Consider the following 25996-nt stretch of genomic DNA (forward strand, 5'->3'; position numbering starts at 1 on the left):
TGTTCCCTAGGAAGATAGCAGCAGAGAGTCCCTTTTCCTCTCCCACAGGACGTATATTGTCCCATCCAGACTTCTAATTTGGTGGAGCTCGGGTTCACAAACATTCCCATCCCCTTTCTTTCCTGCAGCTCAGAGGATAAATATTGGTATTCGAGGCAGAAGGTTTCAATTTCCCCCTGTCAGCAAACTGTTTAGGTATAAAATTTATTTAATCAGAAAGGATTTCTCTTCCCTCAACACAAATTCACACATTAACAGTTTAAAAAGTATATAGAGAGACATATATTTACACAAATTAGAAACTACAGTCTCAAGTCCTGCATTAGGGATTGAGAGGATGGACATCAGGAGCAACAGAAGGGTGGCTTCTCATCTGTTGTAGGTCTCCCATGGTCATCTCTCTGGTCATGGTGGGTGGACCAGGAGGGGATGGGGTACAGCTCCAGTCTGATGGCAGAGTTACTGGCAAATTGTGGCAACAAGGCCCCTCTCCAGATAGTTTCTTAGGATCACCAGGGATGACAGGAGATGCTGTAGTAGTAGATGGAACTGGAGAGGTTGGGGCTGAGTGGGTGAAGGGCTGTACTCCATGCTGGAGGAAAAGGATGACACCGATGCTGGTTCCAGTGCCTAAAGGACCATGGCTAAAGGAGATGGTACCTGGGGAACTGAGAGGGGGATTGCAAATTGGAGTAGTGTGGATCCAAGTGAGGTTCATAGCTGGCCATTCAGTGAGGTGCCAAGGCTGCTTTGGTTTCAATATTAGCTGTCCTAGCTGTGTCCGGTCCATCTTTTCCACAGAAAGTGCAGGAGAGGAAGCAGCTGGATAACTGTGGTGGCCTGGAGAATGCTAGGGATGGGGAGAAAAGAGAAAAAATTATATGAGAAAGCTTTCAGATTAACTCCACCCGGTTGCTTAAACATTTGCTTTCCTTGGGAACTCTGTAATGCTAACATACCTTGTTTTATGCAATAGATAATTTCCTGTCAGGCCATGATTAAGTAAAAGTTTTAGTAACCAAACTGTACTTTCATTTACTTAACAAATTCTTGTACCACACACTATATAGGCGCTGGCTATTCACACATATACAAAATAAAACAAACAGTCCCATAGATTCTCACTATTTATAAACTAATTTATTTTAGAACTTCTTTCTAAAAAGTCTATTTTTAACTGGAATCATCATTTCCCAATTTCTGTATTTTAAGTTCTAATTTCCTATGTTGAGTTCCTTAAGAAGTGTAGATTAATATGCAGGCAAGATCCTCCTGCTTATGTTTATGTATTTAATTTTTAAAATAAATTTATTTTATTTATTTATTTTTTGGCTGCCTTGGGTCTTCATTGCTGTGCATGCATGGGCTTTCTCTAGTTGCGGCGAGCGGGGGCTTCTCTTTGTTGTGGTGCACAGGCTACTCATTGTGGTGGCTTCTCTTGTTGCGGAGCACGGGCTCTAGGCGTGCGGGCTTCAGTAGTTGTGGCACTTAGGCTCAGTAAGTAGTTGTGGCACACGGGCTTAGTGGCTCAGCGGCATGTGGGGTCTTCCCGGACCAGGGCTCGAACCCGTGCCCCTGCATTGGCAGGCAGATTCTTAACCACTGCAGCACCAGGGAAGTCCCCCTCCTGCTTTTTTTTAAAATTTATTTATTTGTTTATTTTTGGCTGCACTGGGTCTTCGTTGCTGCGTGGGCTTTCTCTAGTTGTGGCGAGCGGGGGCTACTCTTCGTTGCGGCGCATGGGCTTCTCATTGTGGTGGCTTCTCTTGTTGAGGAGCACAGGCTCCAGGCACGTGGGCTTCAGTAGTTGTGGCACGTGGGCTCAGTAGTTGTGGCTCGTGGGCTCTAGGGCGCAGGCTCAGTAGCTGTGGCGCACGGGATTAGTTGCTCCGTGGCATGTGGGATCTTCCCAGACCACAGCTCGAACCCGTGTCCCCTGGGTTAGCAGGCAGGTTCTTAACCACTGTGCCACCAGGGAAGTCCCCTCCTGCTTATTTACAACTCAATTATTCCCACAGCAGTTGAAAACAAGGACTGTCCATTAGCTACAGGAAACATTCCTCTCCCTATCATTTGAGTGCCCCCTACATACTCTATTATTTGAAGGCACAGAAAATAGGTCATCCCACACTAGATCTAAGAATCTTTTCAGGGACTTCCCTGGTGGTGCAGTGGTTAAGATTACACCTTCCAAGGCAGGGGACATGGGGCCGGGAAGATCCAACATGCAGCGAAGCAACTAAGCCCGTGCACCACAACTACTGAGTCCACGTGCCACAACAACTGAAGCCTGTGCGCCTAGAGCCCGTGCTCCACAACAAGAGAAGCTACCACAATGAGAAGCCCGTGCACCACAACGAAGACTGGCATCCGCTCACCGCAACTAGAGAAAGCCCACGTGCAGCAACGAAGACCCAACGCAGCCAAAAAAAAAAAAAAAAAAAAAAGAATCTTTGCAATACTCTCCTTATGGGTGCCCCATGGGTGCCTTCACCCCTCCCAGTGATGTACTTCTTGTGACCAGTCCTCAAAACCCATGCTTCCAGAGGGATACAAGGGTACTTGGGAAGGAGTAAAAAGAGGGAGAGGGAAAGGGGTTTAGGGGCAGCAGAAGAGAAAAGATTTGCAGAGAGAAGCTGAGGAATCTTCCTGCATGATTCATTTGGCCAGGTAAAAAGCATTCTGTATCTATGCAGAAAGCAGATAAGCTACAACATGAGGAACAGGGCTAAATTCCATGGAGTTCCTTGAGATGATCCAAACAAAATAGAACCCCCAAACACCTAGAAATCAAGACAATGAAGGAAGTTTAGGCATTCCCTTCCCTGAAAAGAAAACCTGTTGAAAAGTTCCAAAAGAAAATTAAAGAGGGAGCCCAATTCTGCATGTACACTTCATTTCTTTGGTTATTTCCCCACCTTTTCCTCAGGTTTATAAGTTCTCACCTTGGTCAGCTGACTATGCAATGATGACTTCTGGGCAGCTATATGAGGAAACCAAGTCTTTAACATTCCTTCTACCTGTAGCAGGGTTCCTAGATAACGCTCTCTGTGAGGAGAAAAAAAAAAAGCCATTAGGTGTGAAAAAAGCAACAGGACAGGACTGGAGATAGCTCCTTTTTTATGAAGTACTGAGGAAAGAGCTCTTTTATGAAGTACTGAGGAAAGAATCAAGGGGACTTACCCCATCTGTGGCTTCTGCAAAACACCTACTATACGCTGGATCCTGTCCATTGCCACGCTCTGCTGGAAACTGCTCAATCCTGGGGTCAGGAAAGAGAAAGATCAAGGATTGAGATTCAAGAATTTAATCAGGTAAAGGAAAGACAGAAGGGGTTAAAATGGATTCACCTAAAGAAATTGTCACAGGAGAAAAAGCTAATCATCCAGGCCCCAAACAAAGACTTAAGAGAAATACACATTCAAAACATATTTTGAGAGACAGAGAGATGAATGTAGCTCAAATGAATGCAAGTAATCAGATAACTACCTCTCTCAAATCGACCCATCTTCAGTCCATTCAGTAGGTCTGTGAGAGGGGGTATGAATCCTCGGAGCTCTTTACACTGTAGAAAAACAGGACAAAGGGTATGAGGAGACCAAGAACTGCCCACACCAGTACTTATTCTTCCATCTCCCAATCTGAGAGCCAATACTATCCTCATGGGGTCCTTACCAACCAACTGGGTGCTAAGCCACTTGGTCGTATCTCCTTTCCCCAGCTTTCTCTTACCTTCTGAGCAAAGAGCAGGTCTCCTTCTGTGGTACAACCCTGGATGTTTAGACTGGTCTCCAATTCACCACCTCTTGATCTTTTGACCCCAGATCCTGACATAGAAGAAGCCAAGCCCCGCTGTTCCGAGTGAGATGCTGTAGGTTGCTTACTGGAAACCTTGGGTCGTTGCCTGCAGCGGATAGGACCAGGGCTGGGCCTAGAACCTCCCCTCTGACCAACAGTGTCTAGCCTGGGGCCATGGGCCCACTTGTCCTCCCTCTCACTATCGGAGGGGAAGCCAGAGTCACTGTTCACTGGGGAGGTGGAAAAAGAGGAATAAAGAGAGTAGGAAGAAACGCTAGATGGAGAATCCATGGGTTTAGAAGCAGGGGCTGGAGAGCAGCTCCCGGAGTACCCAAACATCGGGACCTGCAACTGAAGAGCAAAGCAAGGGAGTTTGAAACCAGAATCTGAGTATTAGGAAATGGACTGGGAGACTAGGGTGTACTGTCTGCGATCATAATATCTCCTCCCTCCCTCCCCAATATTACCTGTCTCAGGGACAATTTAAAAAGTCATCTTCCCCGCCTCCCCTCCTCCATTAAGAACCTGGATTGCCTCTCTGGCCTCCGCAGAGCAGCTCTTAGCCTGACACAGACTCTTTTCCCTCAGTTCAGAGTAAATATAATGATTTGACACCTTTCCCCGGTTCGCCTCTTCTGGTCTCATCCTGACCCCGCAGTGAGCCTCTCTACCTGAGATCACGCCACCGGCAAGCCGGAAATCTGCGGCACCCGAACCCACCTAGGGACCCGGCAGCAACCTCCCTCCTCTTGCCAATCTTTCTGATCAGGATCCCTGCGCCGGACCATCTCCAGTCGCGCCTGCCACGTGATGCGATCCCTCTCAATACCAATATCCGCGTTGAGTCCCTAAGCCCACTCCCACCGGGTCTGATCCTCCTGCGCGGATCGCTCCCTGACCTGAGTCTCCTCACCTGTGTCGGTCGGCTCAGCCCAGGCTGTCTCCAGCTCCTACTCCGACTGTCGGGTCAGGGCTACCCACCTCCGCCTCCCTCCCACTGGGTCCCGCCCCTTCCCCCGCCCAGACACGTGCAGCTCCGCACGTGCCTTCCCCCGGCGTACACAGACCTCGCACCCTCATTGGTTGTCTAGCCGGTGGCACGTGACTCTCGTTACTGAAGTTCACATTCCATTTGCTACAGCATACAGGGGCTCGGCCAATAAAGAGGCAGTCAGGTGACGATTGGTTGGAAGGTAGGCATTCCGTGCTCCGCCCCTACATGCGGCTAGCGAGGAGGACCCGGTGATGAGAGAAGGAGGAGGATGGAAAAAGAGTGGAAAAGAAGGGAGGGGAGGAAAAGGGCGGAGCCTGTGGCTTTAAATAGGATGGTGGTGTGCCCGAGCCGCGCAGCTGGAGTGTGCAGACTGGTTGTGTGACCTAAGGAGTGAGCCTTGAGATGTGGGACTCTTGGCTCTTCCTTGGGAACCGACCCCTCTTTCAGCGCCTCCGCTCACGAGTGCAGCACGTGGAAACGATAAGCGACTTGCGTCTGCAACGTGTGTGAGACAATGGATGTGTGCCACTATGTATACTCTCCCCCTCTCGGCGGCCCAGCTCTCGTGACTTCCCGGTCTCTGTTTCACCCTCCCCTCCTCCTCCTTCTCCTACAAGTTGGGTGCCTCCTGCCCTGCTGGGTGAGGAGGGTGGGGATTGCTGCCGAGAACACCGCGTCCTCTCCCCGGCTCCCGCTGGGGCGGCTCCACCAGCCCTTTCCTTATGTAACCCGCCACGCACGTTACCAGCTCAGATGCCAGCCCGCCACGACTCCAGAGGTCAAAGCCCCGCTGGGTTGCTCCTGACTTTTCTATCCCGGTTCCCCGGGCCCTGCGCCCTTAGTTCTGTGTTTCTTAGCACAAGAAAAGGAGAGTGGGTAGGTCTCTGATCTCCTAGATTATGTACTTGTCCAGATTCAGTTTCTTCATTTGTCCTCTGGAGAAGATTTGAAGGACGGAGGGTGGCAAGTCCGGAGTTTACTATTCACTGGCCCTTGCAGTGCTTTGTTTTGTTTTGTTTGTTTGTTTTCTTTTGCTGTGCCAGGAGGCTTGCGGGATCTCAGTTCCCCAACGAGTAATTGAATCCGGGTGACCGCAGCGAAAGCCCGGAGTGCTAACCACTAAGCCACCGGGGAACTCCCCCTTGCAGTATTGAGAGCACAGTGGAGAGGAGGGGACAGGACCCAGGGACTGTGGGCTGATTGAAGCTGTAACACCGAAGAGGCCGCAAGGGGGCAGCCCAGTTCTTTTTAGGGTCGAAGGATAAAAGGAAAAAAAATTTTTTTCTTTTTAAAGTTTGTCCCTGGGCTTCCCTGGTGCAGTGGTTAAGAATCCAACTGCCGATGCAGGGGACGCAGGTTCGAGGCCTGGTCGAGGAAGATCCCACGTGCTGCGGAGCAACTAAGCCCATGTGCTACAACTATTGAGCCTGCACTCTAGAGCCCGCAAGCCACAACTACTGAAGCCCACGCGTCTAAAGCCCGTGCACCACAACAAGAGAAGCCACCGCTATGAGAAGCCCGCGCACCGCAACCAAGAATAGCACCCGCTCGCCGCAACTAGAGAAAGCCTGCAGCAACAAAGACCCAAAGCAGCCAAAAATAAATAAATAAATTTATAAAAAGAAAAAAACAGTCTGTCCTCGAATGCCTTAATTACTAACTGAAAAGGTACATAGTTAGGGGCTGGAGGGGGGAGATAAGGGAGGGAGGGTGTGAATTTTAAAAATCTATTCTAAGTAGTTTTTGATATTTTACGTATGTTTAACAATGTGCTTATTTTATAAAAAGGGTTCCACTTCAACTTTCTTTCTCCAGATATACTGTCTCAACACCATATATGATAAAGCAAAACAGTAGAATTAGAGGGAATTATAGGCTGTGAATAAACCTGTTGTTTGTGGGTGTTTTTCTCCATTCTTCCCAAAATTTCAGGGTTTATTTTCTCACAGCCCTAATAATTCCCTCTAACTCTACTGTCGCCTAACTCCCTTTCTAATCTACCCTTCACACACCTATATCCTGGTGCTCTCTTCAGTGTTGCAGCTTTAGAACTGACCCTCATAAAGGAGTAGAGAGTAACCAGATTACTTCATTTATTTATTTAATCTTCCACTTTCCTCTTCCCAAATCCCCATCCAATGAGTCGTAGCAGCCTTCCCTCTCCTAAAAAAAACAACAACAAAAAAAAAAACGAAGAAAGGGAAAAACAAAAAAACAGGGTCAGGGGACTCAGGAAGCCCCTCCCACCTCTATGGAAACCCCCCAGATTTCTTATTTTGAGCTAGATTTCCTCATGACAACCACTACATGTGTCCCCCTCCCCTCCTTACTCCTTCCTTCTGCTAAACCCCTTCATGCCCATAGTTATTTAGATTACCAACTTAAATTCCTTCCCTATAATACAGGTTTCTCTTCCTTCCCCCTTTCCACCATCTCTCCCCTACATTAGGGAACCACCCCCACTTCTGCCTCTTGACTCTGCCAGGTTGTAGGGCCCCTCCCATTTTGCCATCTGGCACCTGAAGAGCCTTAAACCAGGCCAGGCTGGAACCAGCTTTGATTCCTCGAGGCAGACTGGAAACCTGGAGAAGTTTCTTCTCCATTCCACCTGCTTCTGCTCTAGGAGGTCCTGAAATCCTCCCAGTTCAGAAAGAGTAATGACTCTTATGACAAAGGCCTTTGCCTCAACATCTCCTAAACCTCCTTAAAGTTAGATAAGATTTTTCTATATGTGATCCCTCTTTAAGCAGCTCAGACAGAATTGACCAGGCTGGAAACACTAGCCAGAGATACTGGTAAAATTGCTTCACAGACTCCCCCAAGGCCAGTGGCTGCACTCTCACCTTCTACGTGAAATACATCCCCCCCTGAACGAGGGCCCAGGACAGGAGGAGTGCACCAGGACTCTGCAGACTGGATACAGCATTGTTCAGATCTGGACTCTGCTAAAATACAGACATCCCCTCATAGTAGGCTAGTGTCACCCTTCCTACTGCCCACCTCCCACTCTGGAAGGATAACCATCTCTTTACACCAATCTCTGTCTTCTTTACTCTGAGCTTAGAGAAAGATCCAGCCCTCCTCCCCATCACTATAAGAAGTCCTTTCCTCTGTGCCTTTCAGCCATTCCTGACCGTACCAGGGAGACCTGACTCAATTCAATGAGATGTTTTTTGTTTTGTTTTTTAAGCTATGTGCATGACACTATACTAGTCACTGTGCTAGGTGCCATAGGGGGGACATAAATATAATTAAGACAGTGGTTCTGTCCTCACAGAGTTTACAATCTAAAGAGAGCCTACTATACACTTTAAAATATTTATCTGTCCTTGTCAAGCATCAGCTTTCCATTTCTACTAATTCTTCCCATCTGTGTTCAACTATATTCAGACTGCACTTTGATCCTGTTGCCCTTTCTAGCTGTTGCTTCTCTTTTTGCATTACCAGATTTCTCAGATGGTTGGTCTATCCTCTCCCTCCACTTCCTCACAATGTATTCCCGCTCTAACACCACAAAATCTAGCTTTTGCTACATCCACTCAATTAAAACTACTTTCTCTCTGATTATCAATCACCTCTTTCTCTTTGGCCTCTTGGTAGCTTTTGATTGATTGTATTAAGCTTTCTCTTCTAGACTTTAAAATACAAATTTGGCTATCTGCCTACCTCTCCAATCAGCTCGTCTCCATTTCCTTTGTTGACTCCTCTTCTACTAACTACCGGCACAGTCATTGGCCTTTTGGTCTTCTGTGTGTACTGGCTCTAATGAGCTCTACTTTTGTGACTGTGACTTGGCACTTAGAACTGTAGCACTGACTTAATTCAGCTACCTTTACGACACCCTCATAGGGCTGTCATTATAAATTCAGCTTGGCCAATACCAAATTTATAACTTCACTCCTAAATCATTCTAATCTCCCACAGTTCCCATTTTGGTCAACCGTTTTCCCAGATATCCATGTTTAAAACTTTTAAGTTATTTTAACTCTCTCCTCATTTATTGCCCATATGAAATTATCACTGGAGCAAGGCATTTTCTTCAAAATGTTTCTTATTTTTCTCCTCTCCATTCAAAATGCCACTTCCCTAGTCCAGACCTTTAATGGATTGTTTCTGGAATGATGCAAATCTCATGAGTCTCTCTCCACTCCACTGCATCCTTCATACAACCAGATAAATCATTTTTCAAAAATACCACTTTCATTGTGTGTTTACCACACTGAAGAACTTACTAGGCTCCCTATTGCTTATAAGTCTGAACCTTCCCTGATACTTCAGACTCTGTAATTTGGCCCTATCTTCCCATATGTGAGATTATCAAGCAAATATTTGGAGCATTGTAAATTTTATTTCTTAATTTCCCACTGTTCCTTTCCATATACCCTCTCCTTCAGTCATACTCCATCCACTAAACATACCCTGCTTGTTCTATCCCCCTTGTCTATGCAGCTCTTTCACTCTTGGAATAACTATTCTTCCCCCTATTTGCTTTCATTCTTTCATAACTTCCTGCCAACCAAAAGCTCACCTATTTTTCAAAGTGTATTTCAAGCATAATTACCTCCTAAAAGTCTTCCAGACAACTTCAGCCTGTGCTAGTCTCTCTCCTTCCACAGCCTAAAGCACTTGTTTGTCATATGCTGTCAAATGTATATGCAATTTAACATTGTTACAGATCTTTTCATTTTGTTTTAAATGTTTCATAAGTGTGAACTTGAGTTTTATGAATACTTTGAGGACAATAACAACATCACAGATTTCTTTTTCATCATCATCAGCAGCAGCAGCTCTAGGCATAGGTTACTTACACACTAAATACTATTCAACTGAAATTTAACTGCACCAAATCTTCCCAGTGTTCTGTATACGGGCTAGTATTAAATCTCAGTGAAAGAAATGATGGCCAAGCTGAGATGAACACCTGCATTGTAGTACTAGTTATTTGGCTCCCCCATCCACCAAAGCCTCCCTCTGCTGCACGTCACCAGCTCTGGGATCTATCCAGGGTAAGGGTTGTCTGTCTCCCTCCACCCCCCCCACCCCCGCCTTATCCCCAATCCACTCACTGGTTCCATTGTCACTGGTTTCTCTGTTACAGGCTTCTGATGGTCTGCAGGGTCTGTTTCACGACTAATGGTAGTCTCTACTGCTTCCATTACCTCCATATCCCACTTGTTCTGCCCTCAGTAGGAATCGGAAACACAGAGTTATCACTGCCTCCATCCAACAATCTCACAGATTTTCTATTTAGAGTTCTTTTCTCCTTCACCACCTCTTCTCCCCCCTTCCCATCCCCCAAGACTTAAACTCAGGGATCTTCCCTACTTCATGTTTGCATGGATTTTGTACCCATCCCATTCACCATTTCCCTTGTCTCAAGGATTTTTCCTCCCTTTCAGTGTCTTAGCAAACCTACTGCATTCTGGCTTCCTCCCCAGCTTTGGTTAACAAATTTGTTTTGGGCTCACTACCTAGTTTCACTTCACCTAACTAATTTTTATTCCTGTTCATCACTTACATTTCCACAATGACCAGTTTCTTTTTAACTGTTACCTATCTTGATCCTCCTAGAGGGTCATGTAGATATCACTCACCAGCCTGTTCTCTGACTCAAACATAGAGTAATCAACAGTGAAGTTTGCACCAAAGTCATCTGGGGAGGAGAAAAAAAATTAGTAGTAACAAAGGTAGCACTAGATCTGGAAATGAGAAGAGGAAGAAACTGTTCAGAATACTTCAATTTGCTCAAGTTGTAAAATTTACTGGTATAAGTCTAATGAACTTTTGATGTTGAAATGTTTGTGAATGTGTATGCATTTATATTTTCAATCTGGTGTCTAAAATCATGTACAAATTTGAAAATTTTCTAATTTCTAAAGGCTTGAAAATCACTAGTTTGAGACATAACATCATGAGCTTGATAGTCTTTGCTCATAGCCACATTTCTCTCTGACCTAGTTATACCATTGTAAAGGAAACGTCAAAGTGTCAGAACTGAGCATCTCCCAAACCTCTCTCCATCCTGCGAAGGGTCAGAACCTTATACATACTCACCATAGTTGGGGGTGACTGTGTAATAATAGACCACCTGATAATAGTCATCCTCTTCCAGTCCTTCTTCATCCTCATATTCTTGTCCTAGGGGGACAAGGACTAGAAGTCAGGGGGCATCTGGAACTCCTTAGCAATAGAAGGACACCTGACGTTGACCTCAGCTCTATCAGTTTCCTTTCCTTCTGCTTCCACTCTACTATCTCCCTGCCTCTGTACCTCTAAACCTTTCTCAGTCTTCTGGGCTCCATAACTCTGATGAGACCTGTTACACTGTGCCCTTTCAATCCGGGAACTCCCAGAAGAGAAAACGGGTCCCTTCACACACTGTAACCCAAACTAAGCCTTAAAAAGGTAGGAAGCAGAGAGACACCAGAAGTTAAGACCTCCAAATCCACTCCTCAGTATGCTCTAGACCTACTGTATTTGTGAGAGATGTTCTCTTATCAGTGTCTCCCACAACTAACACACACACAGCCTCTTGGACTTGGGCTTTAGTTCCAGTTTCAATGCTAACTGGTAGAATATCTCTGAACAAGCCAGTTAACATCTGCTTTCTTAAAATGAGTCAGCTGGACTAAATTATCCATCTGCATTAGTTTTTCTTCCTTTCCAGGATTAAAAATATGTGGCTTGGAATTGACTGGGTCAGGAATTCTAGGCCTCCTGCTAAATATTTCCCTAAGCTCCTTGATTGCTCTCTCTTAACCCCAAGCAATGACACAGAGTCTGGAGGAAAAGGAAACAATGAGAGCACCTGGCAGACTGGGAACAAAGGAGGGAAGGAGCCAAGCTACTTTTGGGACCTTGTCCCTGAAGGCAGACAGTACTCACTATCCTAAAAGCCACCTCTTCTGTGTCTTTACTAATACAAAGTTTTTCTCCAACTCGCTGGGAAAGAAGATACCCTGGCTTCCCTTGCTAGTTTCAGACTGCCCCACCTTCAAAGAGTCCACCTCTCTCCACTCTCACTTTAGTCCTTCTCATCTTGTTCAACTCTGTGGTTATGGCGAGCTGAGTTCACTCTTGTTAGGACCTCCCCATGGCTGGGGCTCCATCCCCATCAGCTGTCTCTTCTTTGACAGGACTATGCTCTCCTTCCCTTTTCCTGGCCCAAATTTCCAGGTTCCCCCTCTGCCCCTGAAATCTAACACAGTTGAGAAAGTGTTACCACTCCTTATTGAACTGCACCTCCCGCCCTCTCCTCATTTTCTTTTCTCCCACCCCATTTATGGTAGAAGACCTGGCTCAAAAGCTCAGGGAGAGACGTGTACTTACCCAGGATGAGTGGCACAGCAAGGATGGCTACAAAGAGGACATCCATTCTGGATTCTGCACTAGTGCCTTGAAAGTAAAAAAGGAAATTACAGCGTTTCCCACCAAACTTACCCCGCCTTCTGCCCTCCTCCAAAGCAGGGAAGGAGCTGCAGCAATCCTTCTCCCAGGGGGGGAATTCCCCGCCCACTTGCTTACTGACTGGGCCATCAGTTACTACCAGTGCGGTCCTCAGCCACAGCTGCCCAGATCAAGAGAGGCAAAGTGAACTTTGATGGAAGCATGTTCATTGAGACCCTCTGGCTCTAGACTAGATCCATTCAGGCCTCCTGCTGCCACTTCCAGAAAAACAAAACAAACAAACCAACCCACAAAAACACCCCCCAAAACCCAAACCAAACAACAACAAAAACCCCAGCCTACCAAGGAGTTTCCCCTCTCACCTACTTTCCTTCCTTGTTCCCAGTCCTCACAAAAAGCTCACACTCCCTCTCACTGTCCCTAACTTACTATCACTATCCAGAGCTGCCCTTCTCTCTGAGGCTTCATCACAATCTCTTTCTTCACGGTCAAAATATTCTTAGGAAGGGATGAGCATTTTTTCTAGACTGAAAATAGTCTCCCTTCTCTGCGTGTCTCAGACTACGAAGTATGGGAACAATATCAACATCATTGTCTGACTCTCCAAGCACCTGCTGGATTGCTTCTGATTTCAAAAAAAAAAAAAACAGCTTTCAGTCAAGACTAGTTACTTCCTCTCTGCTAAGTACTGATCTCACCTCACTTCTTTCTCAACTTTCTGCACACAGTATGGGAAAAGGGAGGAAGCAGGTAGTCTCTTTTCCTGCTGTATACGCCACACCCCTTCTCCCACTTTCAGTCACTTGGTATGTTCCCTTCATTCTAGCCTACAGGGGTGGAGTTCATCTTATCCTTCTCTCTGCTTTTATATTTCCCATTTTCATTCAATTCAATTTAGAAACATCAAACATAATGTATGTGCTAGGCACAGTGTGCTAGGCCTAGTCTGATAGGCAATTCAGGGTTCAGGGGCAAGGGAATAAGAAAAGAATGCAGGTATTTTTTTTTAAGGGAGTTAATAAACATCTATTCAACATCTACTATGAGTAGTCTACGCAAGTCTCTGTGGAACTACCAATGAACGAGATAGGTTTGATTCCCGTTCTTAAGTCAGCAAATGCTGTGGCAACAGCTCAAAGGAGAGATGAGAAGAGTTGTCTTATCCCTATCTCTTCTGGATTGCTATGCTCAGAAGCAAGACAATAGAGTCTTGAGCACTGGCCAGGATGTTCCCACCCTCTTAACCTTATTGGGGGAGGATTTGCATGGTGACTTCTCACGTACATCTATATAATCTATTCCTTCAGCTCCTTTCCAGAATTTCCTGGAAAAAAATGGAAAACTCTTATGTGGATGTACATCTATACATTGCCATAAATCATTTCCAGGAAGGAAAGTAAGCCTGGTTCTCTCTGAAGAATTTCTATAGTTTTTTTGGGTACTTTGATTACTCTCTCAAGAAAAATATTCCAGTTTCCCTCACTTTCCCATCCTGGTACTCTTTTTCCCAAACATCCTCCCTAAGGACTAACCCCACCTGCATCCAAATGAGGATACAATACCCTCTTCTCATACTTTATACTTCTCATACTTTATACTTCTCATACTTTATACTTTATACTTCTCATACTTTATACTTCTCATACTTTATACCTTCTCATACTTTAACTTCTCATACTTTAACATACTTCTCATACTTTATACCCTCTTTTCATACTTCTCATACTTCTCATACTTTAACTTTCTTTTGCTCTAATATGCATCCTCTGCGCCCAGCCTGAGGAAAAGACACCACTGAGGTTCATTTTCAGAAAATAAATGGAGGAAGTATGACATAAAAGGAACTGAGTAACTTGGCGGGCTAGTGGTGGTGGGGTGTCATTTTCCAACTCCATAGCTCGAATTGCTTTTTACAAACAACTCTAACTCCCGATTTTAACTCAAAATCCCCTCTAACCTTCCTAACATTGCTCTCCGGGCTCCTTTTACTTCCCTCTGAGTCTCTTGTCATTACGGATGAAGGCTTCATTAGCGATACACTGTATTGCATGCTTCCTATACTAGCCTGTTCAAAGAGCTCCTACTTTTAAGTGTAACCTTCATCTCTTAGGCAGTAGCTCTAGCTCATTTCCTCTCATTCAAGTAAGAACAATACCCGTCCCTATCTCCCTGCACCCTCTATCCTGTGCTTTCTTTGTATTTGTCCTTTAGGTTCCAACAGGATCTTCCCCCCTCTGCAGCTCTTCAAGAAGCGTAGGATTGCTACCACCCTGCCCCATAAAATACCGAAAGGGAACAGCGACCAAAGTCGAACCGAACCAGGAAACTGAGCTCGGGCCCAGCCCACTGGTTTAACAGTTTGGAGCCACTCCCAGGGCCGAGGTCCAGGAGGAGGGCAGGACTACAACTCCCAGCACGTCGTGAAGCCACGCCCCCCTCCGCAGCTCCGCCCCCGCGAGTTCTCCATTGGCCTCCAGGGGGTGGGGATTAGATGGGAGGTGGCCATGGGGACGCGGCAGGGGTTTGTCCCCTCCTCGGCTTCCGTAGAGGAAGTCGCGCCGACCTGTATCTGGGGTTTCGGTGTCCCCGCCTTCCCGGGGGTCCGGGGTGACATTGCACCGCGCCCCTCACGGGGTCGCGTCGCCACCCCACGCGGACTCCCTGGCTGGCGTGCTTCATCCCTTCGCCTCTCTTGGCCGGGCCCCCACCTCGCCCCCAGCTGCCCAGCCATGGGGGCCGCAGTGTTTTTCGGATGCACTTTCGTCGCTTTCGGCCCGGCCTTTGCGCTTTTCTTGATCACTGTGGCAGGAGACCCGCTTCGCGTCATCATCTTGGTCGCCGGGTGAGTTAAGGGGTTGGGGAGACGCGGGAGGACGCCGAAGAGAGAGATCCGAAAGGGGCTGGAGGAACTGGGGCGAGCCTGGTAGCCTGAGAGGGGGAGACAAGTCGGAGGTGAAGATTGGAGAGGGTCGAGTCAGGGATCTGGGTGATTCGCCCTTTCCTGTAGTTGGTTTCCGCCTTCCAGAGATCGCACAGATTGCTCCTATACTCCTCCTGCGACGTCCGAGGAGGCCCAAGGCGAAGACTTGGAAGGGGGCTGTGCTGACCTCGGCCGGCCTTAAGGGAGTATCCAGGAATGGATACCTCGCCCTCCTGTCCTCCTACACTCTGGCTCTCATCACTCTGAAGACTCTTTAATCAGATTTCTTACCCTTTCCCTGCGTTCAGATCCCTACAGACTCCCTTGGTGGAGACACCTATCCTATCTCCTCCCTGTCTCCCTGGACAATCCGGAAGTCTAACTTCCACTTTTTATTCTGTAGCCTTGGTTGGTTCCCCTCTTTGATTTCCCTGGTTGCCCCCTACCCTTGCTTGTCTGATTGCCTTTGTCTTTCCTCAGGGCATTTTTCTGGCTGGTCTCCCTGCTCTTGGCCTCTGTGGTCTGGTTCATCTTGGTCCATGTGACCGACCGGTCGGATGCCCGACTCCAGTATGGCCTCCTGATTTTTGGTGCTGCAGTCTCTGTCCTTCTACAGGAGGTGTTCCGCTTTGCCTACTACAAGCTGCTTAAGTAAGGAGTTGGGGTGGTCTGGAGGGGAGAAGGGCAGAAGACTGAACTATAAGTGGGGCAGCCCTGGGTGGTGGTTTGAACGAGGAGGTACTAAGGGAAGATATTAGAGGGGAAGGCGATTCCTGCCCTCCCTCATGTTTCCCCTATCCCACCCACCCCACCCCAGGAAGGCAGATGAGGGGTTAGCATCGCTGAGTGAGGACGGAAGATCACCCATCTCCATCCGCCAGATGGCCTATGGTGAGCCAAGGGAGAGGGACTGGAGGAGGGAGTTGGACACTCCTCTCTCCCAGGGAAGCCTCTAAACATCCACATGTCCTAAGCGGCTTCTTGTTTTTCTTCATACCTGACTTCCAAGGAGAGGTGGTCTGGAGGGAGAGTAGGTGTGGGGGAACTGTGACTGGGAATGGAGAGGGATCACTGGTAATAAGGCTATAGTGTTCTTTGATATTGATGAAGCCCTCCCCCCCCCCCCCCCCCCCACTTTCTGGTCTTTCCTTCGGTATCATCAGTGGTGTCTTCTCTGTTATCAATATCTTGGCCGATGCTCTTGGGCCAGGTGTGGTTGGGATCCATGGAGACTCACCCTATTACTTCTTGACTTCAGGTAAGGTCCACTTTCTTTCTTGCCTCCATGCCCCATTCATCCCTGACCCTGATTTGATTTATTGGCCTCCCCTGGGAGACTTCTTTGGCTCAACATCTCAGGAGGCTGGGAGAAGATGAGGGATGTATCTCATCCCCATCTCCCTCCCTGCAGCCTTTCTGACAGCAGCCATTATCCTGCTCCATACCTTTTGGGGAGTTGTGTTCTTTGATGCCTGTGAGAGGAGACGGTACTGGGCTTTGGGCCTGGTGGTTGGGAGTCACCTACTGACATCGGGACTGGTGAGTTGGGGACAGGGGCCTGAGTTAGAGAGAAAAGAACTTAATGGTGAGTGGGATGGAGGGGAAATATATTCTCACTTCTTAACATTTAAAAACTTACGTTGGGAGGAGGCAGAAAGGTGAGTCTTTAGACGTCTCTCACCTCAGCATCAATTGTATAACCTGCTCTGGGGATGCTCTAGGGAGGAGTTTGAATGGATTAGTCAAACTAATGCAGATGGCCTGAGGTGAGCAGGAGTGGCAGAAACCTCTGAGGGGGCTGAAAAATCACAAATGCTCTTAACCGTGATGATATCGGTGTTCTGAAGGACTGGGAGATCCGAGTGAGATATCTGGGGGAGATTTGGGTCAAAGGCACAAAGAGAATATGGGGATTAGAGGAAGAATCTAACCTCTTTTCTACTCTTTCCCCCATCCCCAGACATTCCTGAACCCCTGGTACGAGGCCAGCCTGCTGCCCATCTATGCAGTCACTGTTTCCATGGGGCTCTGGGCCTTCATCACAGCTGGAGGGTCCTTCCGAAGTATCCAGCGCAGCCTCTCGTGTAAGGACTGACTACCTGGACTGATCGCCTGACAGATCCCACCTGCCTGCCCACTGCCCGTGACTGAGCCCAGCCCTAGCCCGGGTCCATTGCCCACCATTCTCTGTCTCCTCGTCGGTCTATTCCACCACCTTCAGGGTTTTGCTTTGTCCACTCATGACCTTTAGTCTCTAGGCTTTACCAGGAGCAGTCTGGGTTCAGCCAGTCAGTGACTGGTGGGTTTGAATCTGCACTTATCCCCACCATCTGGGGACCCCCCCCCCTTGTTGTCCAGGACTCCCCATGTGTCAGTGCTCTGCTCTCACCCTGCCCAAGACTCACCCCCATTCCCCTCTGCAGGCCGACGGCAGGAGGACAGTCGGGTGATGGTGTATTCTGCCCTGCGCATCCCACCCGAGGACTGAGGGAACCTTGGGCGGGACCCCTGGGCCTGGGGTGCCCTCCTGATCTCCTCGCCCTGTATTTCTCCATCTCCTGTTCTGGACAGTGCAGGTTGCCAAGAAAAGGGACCTAGTTTAGCCATTGCTGTGGAGATGAAGTCAATTGGAGGTTCAAGGGTAGACGAGCTCTGAGTTTCCCAGTACCCCCTCCCCAGACTGGATATCTTAAGTCTTTTTCTCAGGTCTGAGGGGAACCATTTCTGGTGTGATAAAGACCCCCAAATTGCCTTTTTCTTTTGAAGCGGGAGGAGGGAGGAAGTATGTGTTAATTCTTCTCCTAACCTCCTTGGACTATATTTTCCCTCCTCAAATTGCTCCTTATGGCTGGGCTTATATCTATCCAGCTTTCCCCTTGGTCCCAGGCTTTGGGGGAAAGGAAGGAAGTGCATGTTTGGGAACTGGTATTACTGGAACTAATGTTTCAACCTCCTTGACCACCAGCATCCCTCCTCTCCCCAAGGTGAACTGGAGGGTGCTGCGGGGAGCTGGCCCACTCCAGAGCTGCAGTGCCACTGGGGGAGTCAGCCTACCGTGACATCGCAGGGAAGGAGGGCAGATTTTTTTCTAGTTTTTAATTGGGGGATGTGGGGGGGGGGGGGGGGGGGGTTTTTTTTTATTGTTTTTGGTGGGGGGGGGGGGGGGGGGGGCGGGGAGGTTTTCTATAAACTGTATCATTTTCTGCTGAGGATGGCGTATCCCATCCTTTTAATCAAGGTGATTGTGATTTTGACCAATAAAAAGGACTTTATAATTGTGGGGGAACTTGGCTTTAAAAGGAGGGGATAACATGTTGATTGAGGTTTCTGCCCTCTCATGTCTCTTTTCCAACCTCCCTCCTAACCTGGCAACCTCTGGTTCCCTCCAAGCATAGCTTTGATACAAGGGCAGAAATCTGGGCTGGGGGTCTAACATGTCAGAAGCTCTGGGTTAAGCATTTTCCAGCAGTGGATCTCCCCTTCTCCAGGATTGGGGTAGAAGGAGTTACTCACCCATTCTTCCTTTTCCATACCCTTTGCCCACCTCTGCTATCTGAGACATTAAGGAATTCTCCCATTCTGAAGAGCCCCCAAAGTAAGGCCAGAGGCGGGGTCGGCAAATTTAATTTCCTAATATATTGAGGGAAATAAACATAGCAGCAGCAACCCTTTTTCCTAAGGGGAGATCTTGTACTATATCTCGGGACAGGGATACAAAGATGAGGGGGTGGGGGACTTTGGGGCACATCCCCAGCTTCCCCTACAACTAAACACAGTTCACCCTCTGCATTGTCAACATAGGGCTGTCCTTATCTACATGTTTTGAGAGGCTGAAGGTTCTGTTCTTCCTTGAATGAGAGCCTGTCCATACCTCTGTGTAGGGGCTGTCTGGAGGAAGGAGGGATGTCAGCCTACTCCTACAGTATTTTCTGGCCAGTCCCTGCACTCCACTTTAGAAGCTCCCTGATAGGCGAGGGGAAGCCATCTGTGGTGACCGGGAAGGAGTCTATGCCTCGGTGGCTCGTGCTGAGGTGAAGACCACACTTTTCCGGTTTCCCAGTCTCTTCTTCCTGAAAGGGAGAATGGTTCGTGGAACTGGCTAATGTCCTAGGCGAAACAGATTCGAGGTGGAGTAGGCGAATGTTTTTCAATGCCAAAGAAAGGACTGGAGGAATGGAGAATAGGAACTCACCGAATCTTTCTAGCAATGAAATAAACAGCCAGCAGAAGGCAGAGACAGCCAACCAGGATTCCCACTCCCAGACTCAGCATTTCACCTGGGAGAGAGAAAGATGGAAGGTGTCAGCCTAAGACTAACATAGATATTGAGCTTTTCCCTAACTCACTGAGGAGAACCCTACCCTGCACTCCACCCCTCGATACATGGGTAGGCCTGTCTTACCTGTGGTATACAAGGATCCCACTGTAAGGGAAGAAAACTTGGGTCAGTGAGACTAGATCCCCACCCCAGTTGGGAGTAGCACACTGTGCCAGTACTCGGGGTTGGGGCGTGGTTCCCAGTCCAAGCAAGTCCTGGAAATCCCTTCCCCTGTTAGCCTTCTTTTCCTTCCCAGGGGTTCCCTAGTTCCTGCCATTGAGTCCCCCAGTTTCCCGTCTCCTTTTCCGAGCCCTGTACAGTTACCTTGGATGAACGAAGCAAAGACCGTTCGCTGATTGAGAGGCTGGGGGGATCGGTAGTTCTGTACCAGGAGCTTAGAGGGCTCCTCTTCCGTGGAGAACAGTGTCTCTTGAAGCTTTTCCAGCTGAGAAGTAGAAGAGTGGGATTAAGGGACAAGTGGCACTCGCTCTCGGGAGTGGGAAAGGGTTTGAGGTTACAACTATGCCTGCTGTCTCACCTCTCCACCGCTCACCTGTCCTATTGAGATATGGGCCCTTCGACTGAAGACTGTCCAGAGCACACTCTGGTAGCAGGGCGGTGTGGTGAGCGAGCCATTGTAACGGAAGTACTGCGCCAGCAGTGGGGGGAACAGCTCTCGCAGGTTGAAGGGAGGCACTGAGGTCTTCTGATCTGGGCAAGAACAGACTAGGACTCATCTCCCTCTCACTGCACCCTCGCTTACCTAGACAGGGCTCCTAGAAGCGAACACCCTACCTACCTCCGGCCCCAACTCACTGCCTCATTCCAGGCCTCTCAGGCCTTTTTGAGAAATTTCCCTGAAGCCTAATTAATGTTACTTTGTCTTAAGATAGATTTTTAGGGCTCACCTTTATGCCTGATTTCATGCAAGTGACTCAGAATGTGTTCATAAGCTGGATTCTTAGTCTCACCCACCTATATGGGGAGGAAAGGGTGAGAGAGTTCGGGATGAGTCCACGTTTGGAGTAAGACATTTGTGTATAGGATAAATAGTCAGAATGGGTTGCTGACTTGTCTTGGGAGGGCGACCAGCAACAGACATGGGCAAAATAGGACTGAGGGATACAGAGGAAGTGGAGGGAGACCAAGGAGGGATTGGGGGCCACTGACCTCAATGAGGATGCCCAAGACAGCCAGGCCCTGAGGCCTCTGAGCAGCCTCACTTAAGCTTTCGTAGGAATCAGAATCATAATGTACGATGTGGAGCTGAGGGAGGGGAGAGGGAATTGAATCATTTAATGTTTCTCCACCACCCCCTCCCTAAAGCTTTTATCCTAGCCACCACCACCACCTCTAGCACGCCCTAAATCTGTCCCACAAAGCTTGCCCTTTTCCCCCAAGTATGACTTTTCCCAGTTTCCAGATCCTTCCTTTCCCCTGGCACCGACAGTGCCTACCACTGTGTCCTAATCGAGGCTTTGCTCCCTGGTACCTCTGCAGCTGTGGCTTCGCCATTGATCTGGTGCTCTGACCCCCCCGGGGATCCTTTCTGACCCCAGTGCAGGTGGAGCTGGGCAGCTACGTATTTTCGGGGAAGTCCTTCCAGATACAGGGTAGGGGGCAGAGAGAGTTGCACTGTGAGGGAAAGAGAGCGAGTTAGGGTTGGTGGACGAATGTGGGTATGTTCCCACCCCTGGGTTGCCACCACTTTGGGGAGATTTGGCCAGCCTTTTCTGTCTCCCTGCACATCACCCACTTCTTCCCATAGGCCACTGCTTTTCTTTTTTCTTTTTGGCCGCGCCCTGTGTGTGGCATGTGGGATCTTAGTTCCCCGACCAGGGATCAAACCCGTGCCCCTTTGCAGTGGGAGCTTGGAGTTTGAACCACTGGACCACTGGCTGGAAGTCCTAGCCACTGCTTTTCTAATAAAGATCTAGTCAATGCTATGATGCTAACCCACCCATAAAGCTTGATCATACACATTCAGTTCCCACCTTTGGCTACAGGAGCCTGATCCCCATTCTCATGTCTCCAAATTTATAGATGAAACCTTCTGAGAATTTAGAAGTTAGGAGAATGCTTCTTCACTTCTGACTCCTAAGATTGGAACTGGAGCTTATATCTCCTTGGAGACCTGGTCTTTTTACCTGTGTGGCCATTATTGTGCAGGTCCAAAGGCTCGGTGCCAGGCTGTTCATATCCATGGGGCTGCAGAGGTAGCAACTCAGGGTCAAAAGTCACACTGCCTGTCTGAATGTTGATGGGGGACTGGGCGTTGCTTCCACACTCAGGGTAAGAGGCTGGCCAGTGGTCTTGACCATGTGGACCTGGTGAGGGTTACCACAGACATCTGTCCTGTCCTCCAGCCCCTAGCCACCCTTCAGCCACCCTTCACCCAGCTTTACCCGTGTGGAGGCAGAAATGCACTTCTCTCCACCCCAGATGAAGCCCCTAGGTGTGCGGGGCTGGGTGAGCAAGGAGCCCCTGCTGGACTTGCTGCTGCAGTCCCTTCACCTACGCAGAGGCAGTGATGATTCCCCAGCTCTCCTGATGAACGGGGAGCAGTTGCTTTTACTTACTTGTCCTCTTGTTGGAAGACAAGAAAGCTAAATGAGAGGAAGAGGGGATGGATAGAAAGCCCGCATACCCAGAAAGGTGGGATTTGAGTAGGAGCAGGAAAACTGGGGAAATGAAATGGTCCTAGAGAGGTAGGGTCTTCTTGGGAACTCCCTATCAGGTGGCCTTAAGATTCAGATCTGCTGACTTTCCATCATTCACTTCTTGCTTTCACACTGGACCTTGCATTGACTCTGGAATTCGGTTTAAGTTATTAATCAGAAACGCAAAGGAATCGGGTTCCACCTCTGCCAGGGTCACAAACTGTCCTGCCGACCTCTTCCTCACCCCTGACCTCAAGCTCTGTCCCAATTCCAGATTCAGGTGGGGGTAGGATCCATCAGGATAGAAAGAGAGCCAGGAGGAGAATTGGCAGCTAAGCTTATGGCGCCTTTCCCCACCCAGTTCCCTTTCCACTCCAGCTCCCTCACTCCCGCACAGATTGACTGAGGACATAACTGGCTTTTCTGCTGAATCAGGGTGTGTGGGATTTGATTGTTAGAACAGCGTCTAGGAATCATATATGTGAAAGCTGGGGCATGGGGAGTCGGGGAAGGAAGGAGCTAGGGTAAGAAGCTGGAGGAAACCTCCCAACCCACGTGGCTAAGTCTTCCCTCCAGGTGAAGAGGTCCCAGTGGGAAAGGGGCGTCGGTAGGCCTTGGGTTTTGCTCTCACCGTCATATGTCCAGTGTTGACCTGCAAGGCAGAATAATTTGAGTTACAGCCAGTGCAGCCTGGGGCAGGGCCCTCCTCCACGCCGCCCCCCTTTCTCCTCCCTCTGCTCTAGCACTTCCCAAAGGAAGCCCTGAAACTGGACACCTCGGTGGAAAGGTCGAGGGGGGGGCCCTATTTAAAATCACCAGCCAGGCTGTGCTTGTGCTCGCTGAGTAAAGGGGGAGGAGAAATGAAAAGAGATAAAGCCAGGAGACTAAAATTAACCTGGATCCAAATGTGCAAAATACCCAACCCTCACTTTTCTACAGCCTCTGCCAAGCCAATCTAACCCTTAGAAGATGGGGCTGAGGTGACGGTGTAGGGTTTGGAGGAAAGGGACTGGAACAAAGAGAGGGGCAAGGAGTTCAGTGTGGGCGAGCAGTGCTGCTGAGGGGAGAGGGCCATTATTCCTTTGCTTGGAAGCATTGCACGAAAGAAGGCACTGAGCTGTGAATTAACATTTAAGTTCCTCCTCTGGTCCCAGGAACTCTAAAGGAAACTTTCCCCATCACCAGGAACCTCTGCTCCCTAGATTCCCAGATGGCTGGGGAAGGTGGGAATCAGGCAGGGTCCGCTCCACGTTGAGGGTAGTGGGTGGGCATAGGCCGCCAGGCTGGCAGGGACAGGATGAAAGTGAAGCGTTGTGTGTGGAAAAGGGCACTGCCAGCTGGGTCACATGCCAGGCTCTCATGCAGTCCTGTCTCCAGCTAAAAGGTCGGGGGTCTGCTGGTCCAGCTCTCACCCAGGGCCAAACTGCTTCAAGGGGAAAGGGAGGCCTTCCTGCGGGTTGTCTCTGCATTATTAAAACTGCTAGAAACTTTGGAGAAAAATTCTAACTTCCTCCCTGTCTCTCTCTCTCTCTTATTCCCTTAAACAAACCCCTCAGACTTCTAAGATATCCTTTATCTCATCGTTGGGCTCTTCTCCTGGCCCATCCCTTCGTTCAGACAATTCTGAAAAGCAGCGCAAGGGAGGGCTAGAGGCAGCCTCTCACTCACCAGCTCAGTGGGACACTTCAACAACTCGAATTCCCTGGTTCTGGGCAGGCTGAGAGCCTTGCCCTTCCCCTCCCACCAAATCCTCAGCACAGTAGTTTTACATCTCTTCCTCCTTTTCCCCAATTTGTTCCTTTCTCCTCAGGTGCAATTTACAACTCTCCTCGGCTGGGTGCCCCTCACCATCATCTTCTTTGTGTTCCCCTTCTGCCCTCTAGATACCCCCCTCATCCTGTTCTTCCAACAAATTTTAATTACACACCTGCTATGTGCTAGGCACAGGGATCACAAAAATGAGGGCTAGGGGTTCTGGGGACATTCCTGGAGCACCTCGGCCTGTTCCCCCCCAAGAGTCCTTCCTCCTCTCCTGGGAGTTCCTGAAAGTCCTGTGTAAATTGTAAAGGGCCCAAGAGTGTTGACTGTTATTGCTACAGCTTTCAGGAAAAACCGGGAAATTAGTCGCCCCATAGAACCGAGAGGGGACTTTGGCCATGAGGTTCATAGTCAGGGATCAGGGTGTGAGTTTGGCAGGAGGCAAGAGTATTCCCCCCACCCCATCAGTCCTCTATCCTTTCACTCCAGGCCTCTTTGGCTCCCTAATTGGATGAGTTTGTAAATAAAGAAGACCAGGAGGGTTGCCTGGGACCAGGGCAGTGGGGGAAGGAGCTCCGGAGAGAATTTGCAGCCTGCAAAGTGACTCCTGCAGTGTGTGTACACATCCTGACCCAGGCTAGTTTGCCCCCATCCCCACTAACAGCAAGGCTGGAATGGCAAAGAAAAAGAAGGAAAGTGGTCTCCTCCCCAGTCCGTCTTTCCCCCTGCATCCCTGAGCCTATTATTCTAGCCCTAGGCTTCCTCTTACACTCCTCCTCCTCCATTAAGCATGCATGGCAACATGTGTACATCAGCACACACAGACACACACACAGACATCCAGATGTACCTACCCCCGTTGGCAGCCAGGGTCCAAATCACCACTAGCAGGAGCGTGAAGAACAACATGGTATCCCTGGAAGAAACACAAGGTACTGGGAGTTTGGGGAATAGAGGACTAGGGCAGGGAGACGGGGGAAGAGAGGAGGGGAGAGAGAGAGGCGGAGGGGTGGGGGAGAGAGAAGAGAAGTTTCCTGGAGTTGAGTGTATTTATCTTTTTCTCTTGCTTTCTTTGTGCCTCTGCGGGCTTCCAGGGGATTTGGTTTTCAGTGGGGTACCGTGAGTTTCTGGGTCCCCAGGATAAATCTCTCTCTGCCTCTCTTTCTGCCCTCTCTTTTTATCTCCCTCTGCAGTCTTCACCCCACTTGCTGGCCAGCTACTTCACAATTGCCTCCCGCTTTTAAGGTGGCTCTGGACGGGTGTACGTGGGGAGTGGGGACTGTCTGGGTTGTTGGCGAACAGCTCCTTAAATAGCCGATTAAGCATGCAGGATGGCCTTGCTCAGAGCGCAGCGCAGCGGGTTTCACAGGGGCCCTGGCCCTGGCTCAGGAGCGCAGCTGGGGTGAGCTCTTCCTTCCTCTGCTATTCACACAGACACTGTTGAGAAGGGTGTCCCCTGGAATGGGCGGGGGCAGGAACGGAGGGTTTGGGGGTCCGATCCTTTGGGGTCCCATCCAGCTCCCTCAGGGTTTCTTATTCCCCATCTGGCTTCTCCTCTGAGGAGCAACTCCCTGGATGGTGTAGGGCAGATGGTGGGAGGACCCGTTCCCCACGCCCTGCAGAATGTGAGCGCCCTGGAATAGGAAGAGTGCAGAGTTAGGAGAGAGGTAAACGAGAAGGAGCTGGGAGACTCAGGGTGCGGGTGGAGGGGAGGAAGTCAAGGACCAGAACGTGGGGTGTGGAAAATAAGGAAGAGAAGTGAGGCAAAGAGAATTTGTTTGGAGCGGTCTCCTTCTCCTGCGCCTGTCACCACCGGCTTCCCACGGTGAGGCTGGGTCCACGTGCCTGTGTGGCCTGGGAGGGGGGTGGTTTTGTTTGCTGAATAAAGACCATTTGTGTGCCCAGCGGGGGGCGGGGCTGCAGCAACACCCTGGAGAGACAGCGGCTCCAACTGTGAGGCCCAGCCATCTCCCTCCCCAGGGAGCCCAGATCTAGGGCGGCTTTTGTCACCAAAGAGGACACTGACCCCTGGCACGGTGGCCAGGGCAGGAGGAGAGACGGGGTGACCTTAGAAACAATCACTACCACCATCAGAAAAAAGGCGGACTCCAGGGAAAGAGAGGGAGGGAGCAGAGAGAGAC

The 25996-nt window shown here is 49.2% G+C and overlaps 4 protein-coding genes across 6 annotated transcripts; 1 reads left to right on the forward strand and 3 right to left on the reverse strand.

Moving 5' to 3' along the window:
* Nucleotides 1-272: 272 nt before the first annotated feature.
* Nucleotides 273-4763, reverse strand: CIART (circadian associated repressor of transcription). Its single transcript, XM_029227287.1, has 6 exons — nt 4712-4763; nt 3733-4149; nt 3490-3565; nt 3184-3262; nt 2946-3048; nt 273-850 (listed from the first exon to the last, which is right to left on the reverse strand). Exons 2-6 carry the CDS (start codon nt 4135-4137, stop codon nt 323-325), a joined length of 1191 nt encoding a protein of 396 aa, XP_029083120.1. The 5' UTR covers nt 4138-4149; nt 4712-4763; the 3' UTR covers nt 273-322.
* A 1652-nt stretch (nt 4764-6415) lies between these two features.
* On the reverse strand, nt 6416-12798 carry CUNH1orf54 (chromosome unknown C1orf54 homolog). Of its 3 annotated transcripts, none has more exons than XM_029227188.1 (7): nt 12629-12772; nt 12122-12187; nt 10847-10930; nt 10387-10445; nt 9859-9969; nt 7636-7734; nt 6416-6955 (listed from the first exon to the last, which is right to left on the reverse strand). In XM_029227188.1, the coding sequence occupies exons 2-6, from the start codon at nt 12165-12167 to the stop codon at nt 7639-7641; spliced, it is 396 nt and encodes a 131-aa protein (XP_029083021.1). In that variant the 5' UTR covers nt 12168-12187; nt 12629-12772; the 3' UTR covers nt 6416-6955; nt 7636-7638. The 3 variants fall into 3 exon arrangements, with proteins under 3 accessions (XP_029083021.1, XP_029083022.1, XP_029083020.1); XM_029227187.1 differs by having other exon boundaries at nt 6877-6955; nt 7636-7737; nt 12629-12769; XM_029227189.1 differs by lacking the exon at nt 7636-7734 and having other exon boundaries at nt 12629-12798.
* A 1961-nt stretch (nt 12799-14759) lies between these two features.
* On the forward strand, nt 14760-18219 carry APH1A (aph-1 homolog A, gamma-secretase subunit). Its single transcript, XM_029231120.1, has 6 exons — nt 14760-15041; nt 15600-15770; nt 15937-16010; nt 16255-16377; nt 16531-16658; nt 17080-18219. The coding sequence occupies exons 1-6, from the start codon at nt 14929-14931 to the stop codon at nt 17212-17214; spliced, it is 744 nt and encodes a 247-aa protein (XP_029086953.1). The 5' UTR covers nt 14760-14928; the 3' UTR covers nt 17215-18219.
* Nucleotides 18220-18728: 509 nt separating this feature from the next.
* On the reverse strand, nt 18729-25620 carry CA14 (carbonic anhydrase 14). The gene is made up of 11 exons (XM_029229710.1): nt 24710-25620; nt 22729-22749; nt 21585-21764; nt 20930-21072; nt 20608-20703; nt 20346-20412; nt 19991-20148; nt 19762-19882; nt 19522-19542; nt 19312-19396; nt 18729-19189 (listed from the first exon to the last, which is right to left on the reverse strand). Exons 1-11 carry the CDS (start codon nt 24762-24764, stop codon nt 19126-19128), a joined length of 1011 nt encoding a protein of 336 aa, XP_029085543.1. The 5' UTR covers nt 24765-25620; the 3' UTR covers nt 18729-19125.
* Between the last annotated feature and the right edge of the window lie 376 nt (nt 25621-25996).

The sequence above is a fragment of the Monodon monoceros genome, unplaced genomic scaffold (genome assembly GCF_005190385.1).
Source record: "Monodon monoceros isolate NGI ecotype Baffin Bay Population unplaced genomic scaffold, NGI_Narwhal_1 Super_Scaffold_18, whole genome shotgun sequence".
Taxonomy (NCBI): Eukaryota; Metazoa; Chordata; class Mammalia; order Artiodactyla; family Monodontidae; genus Monodon; species Monodon monoceros.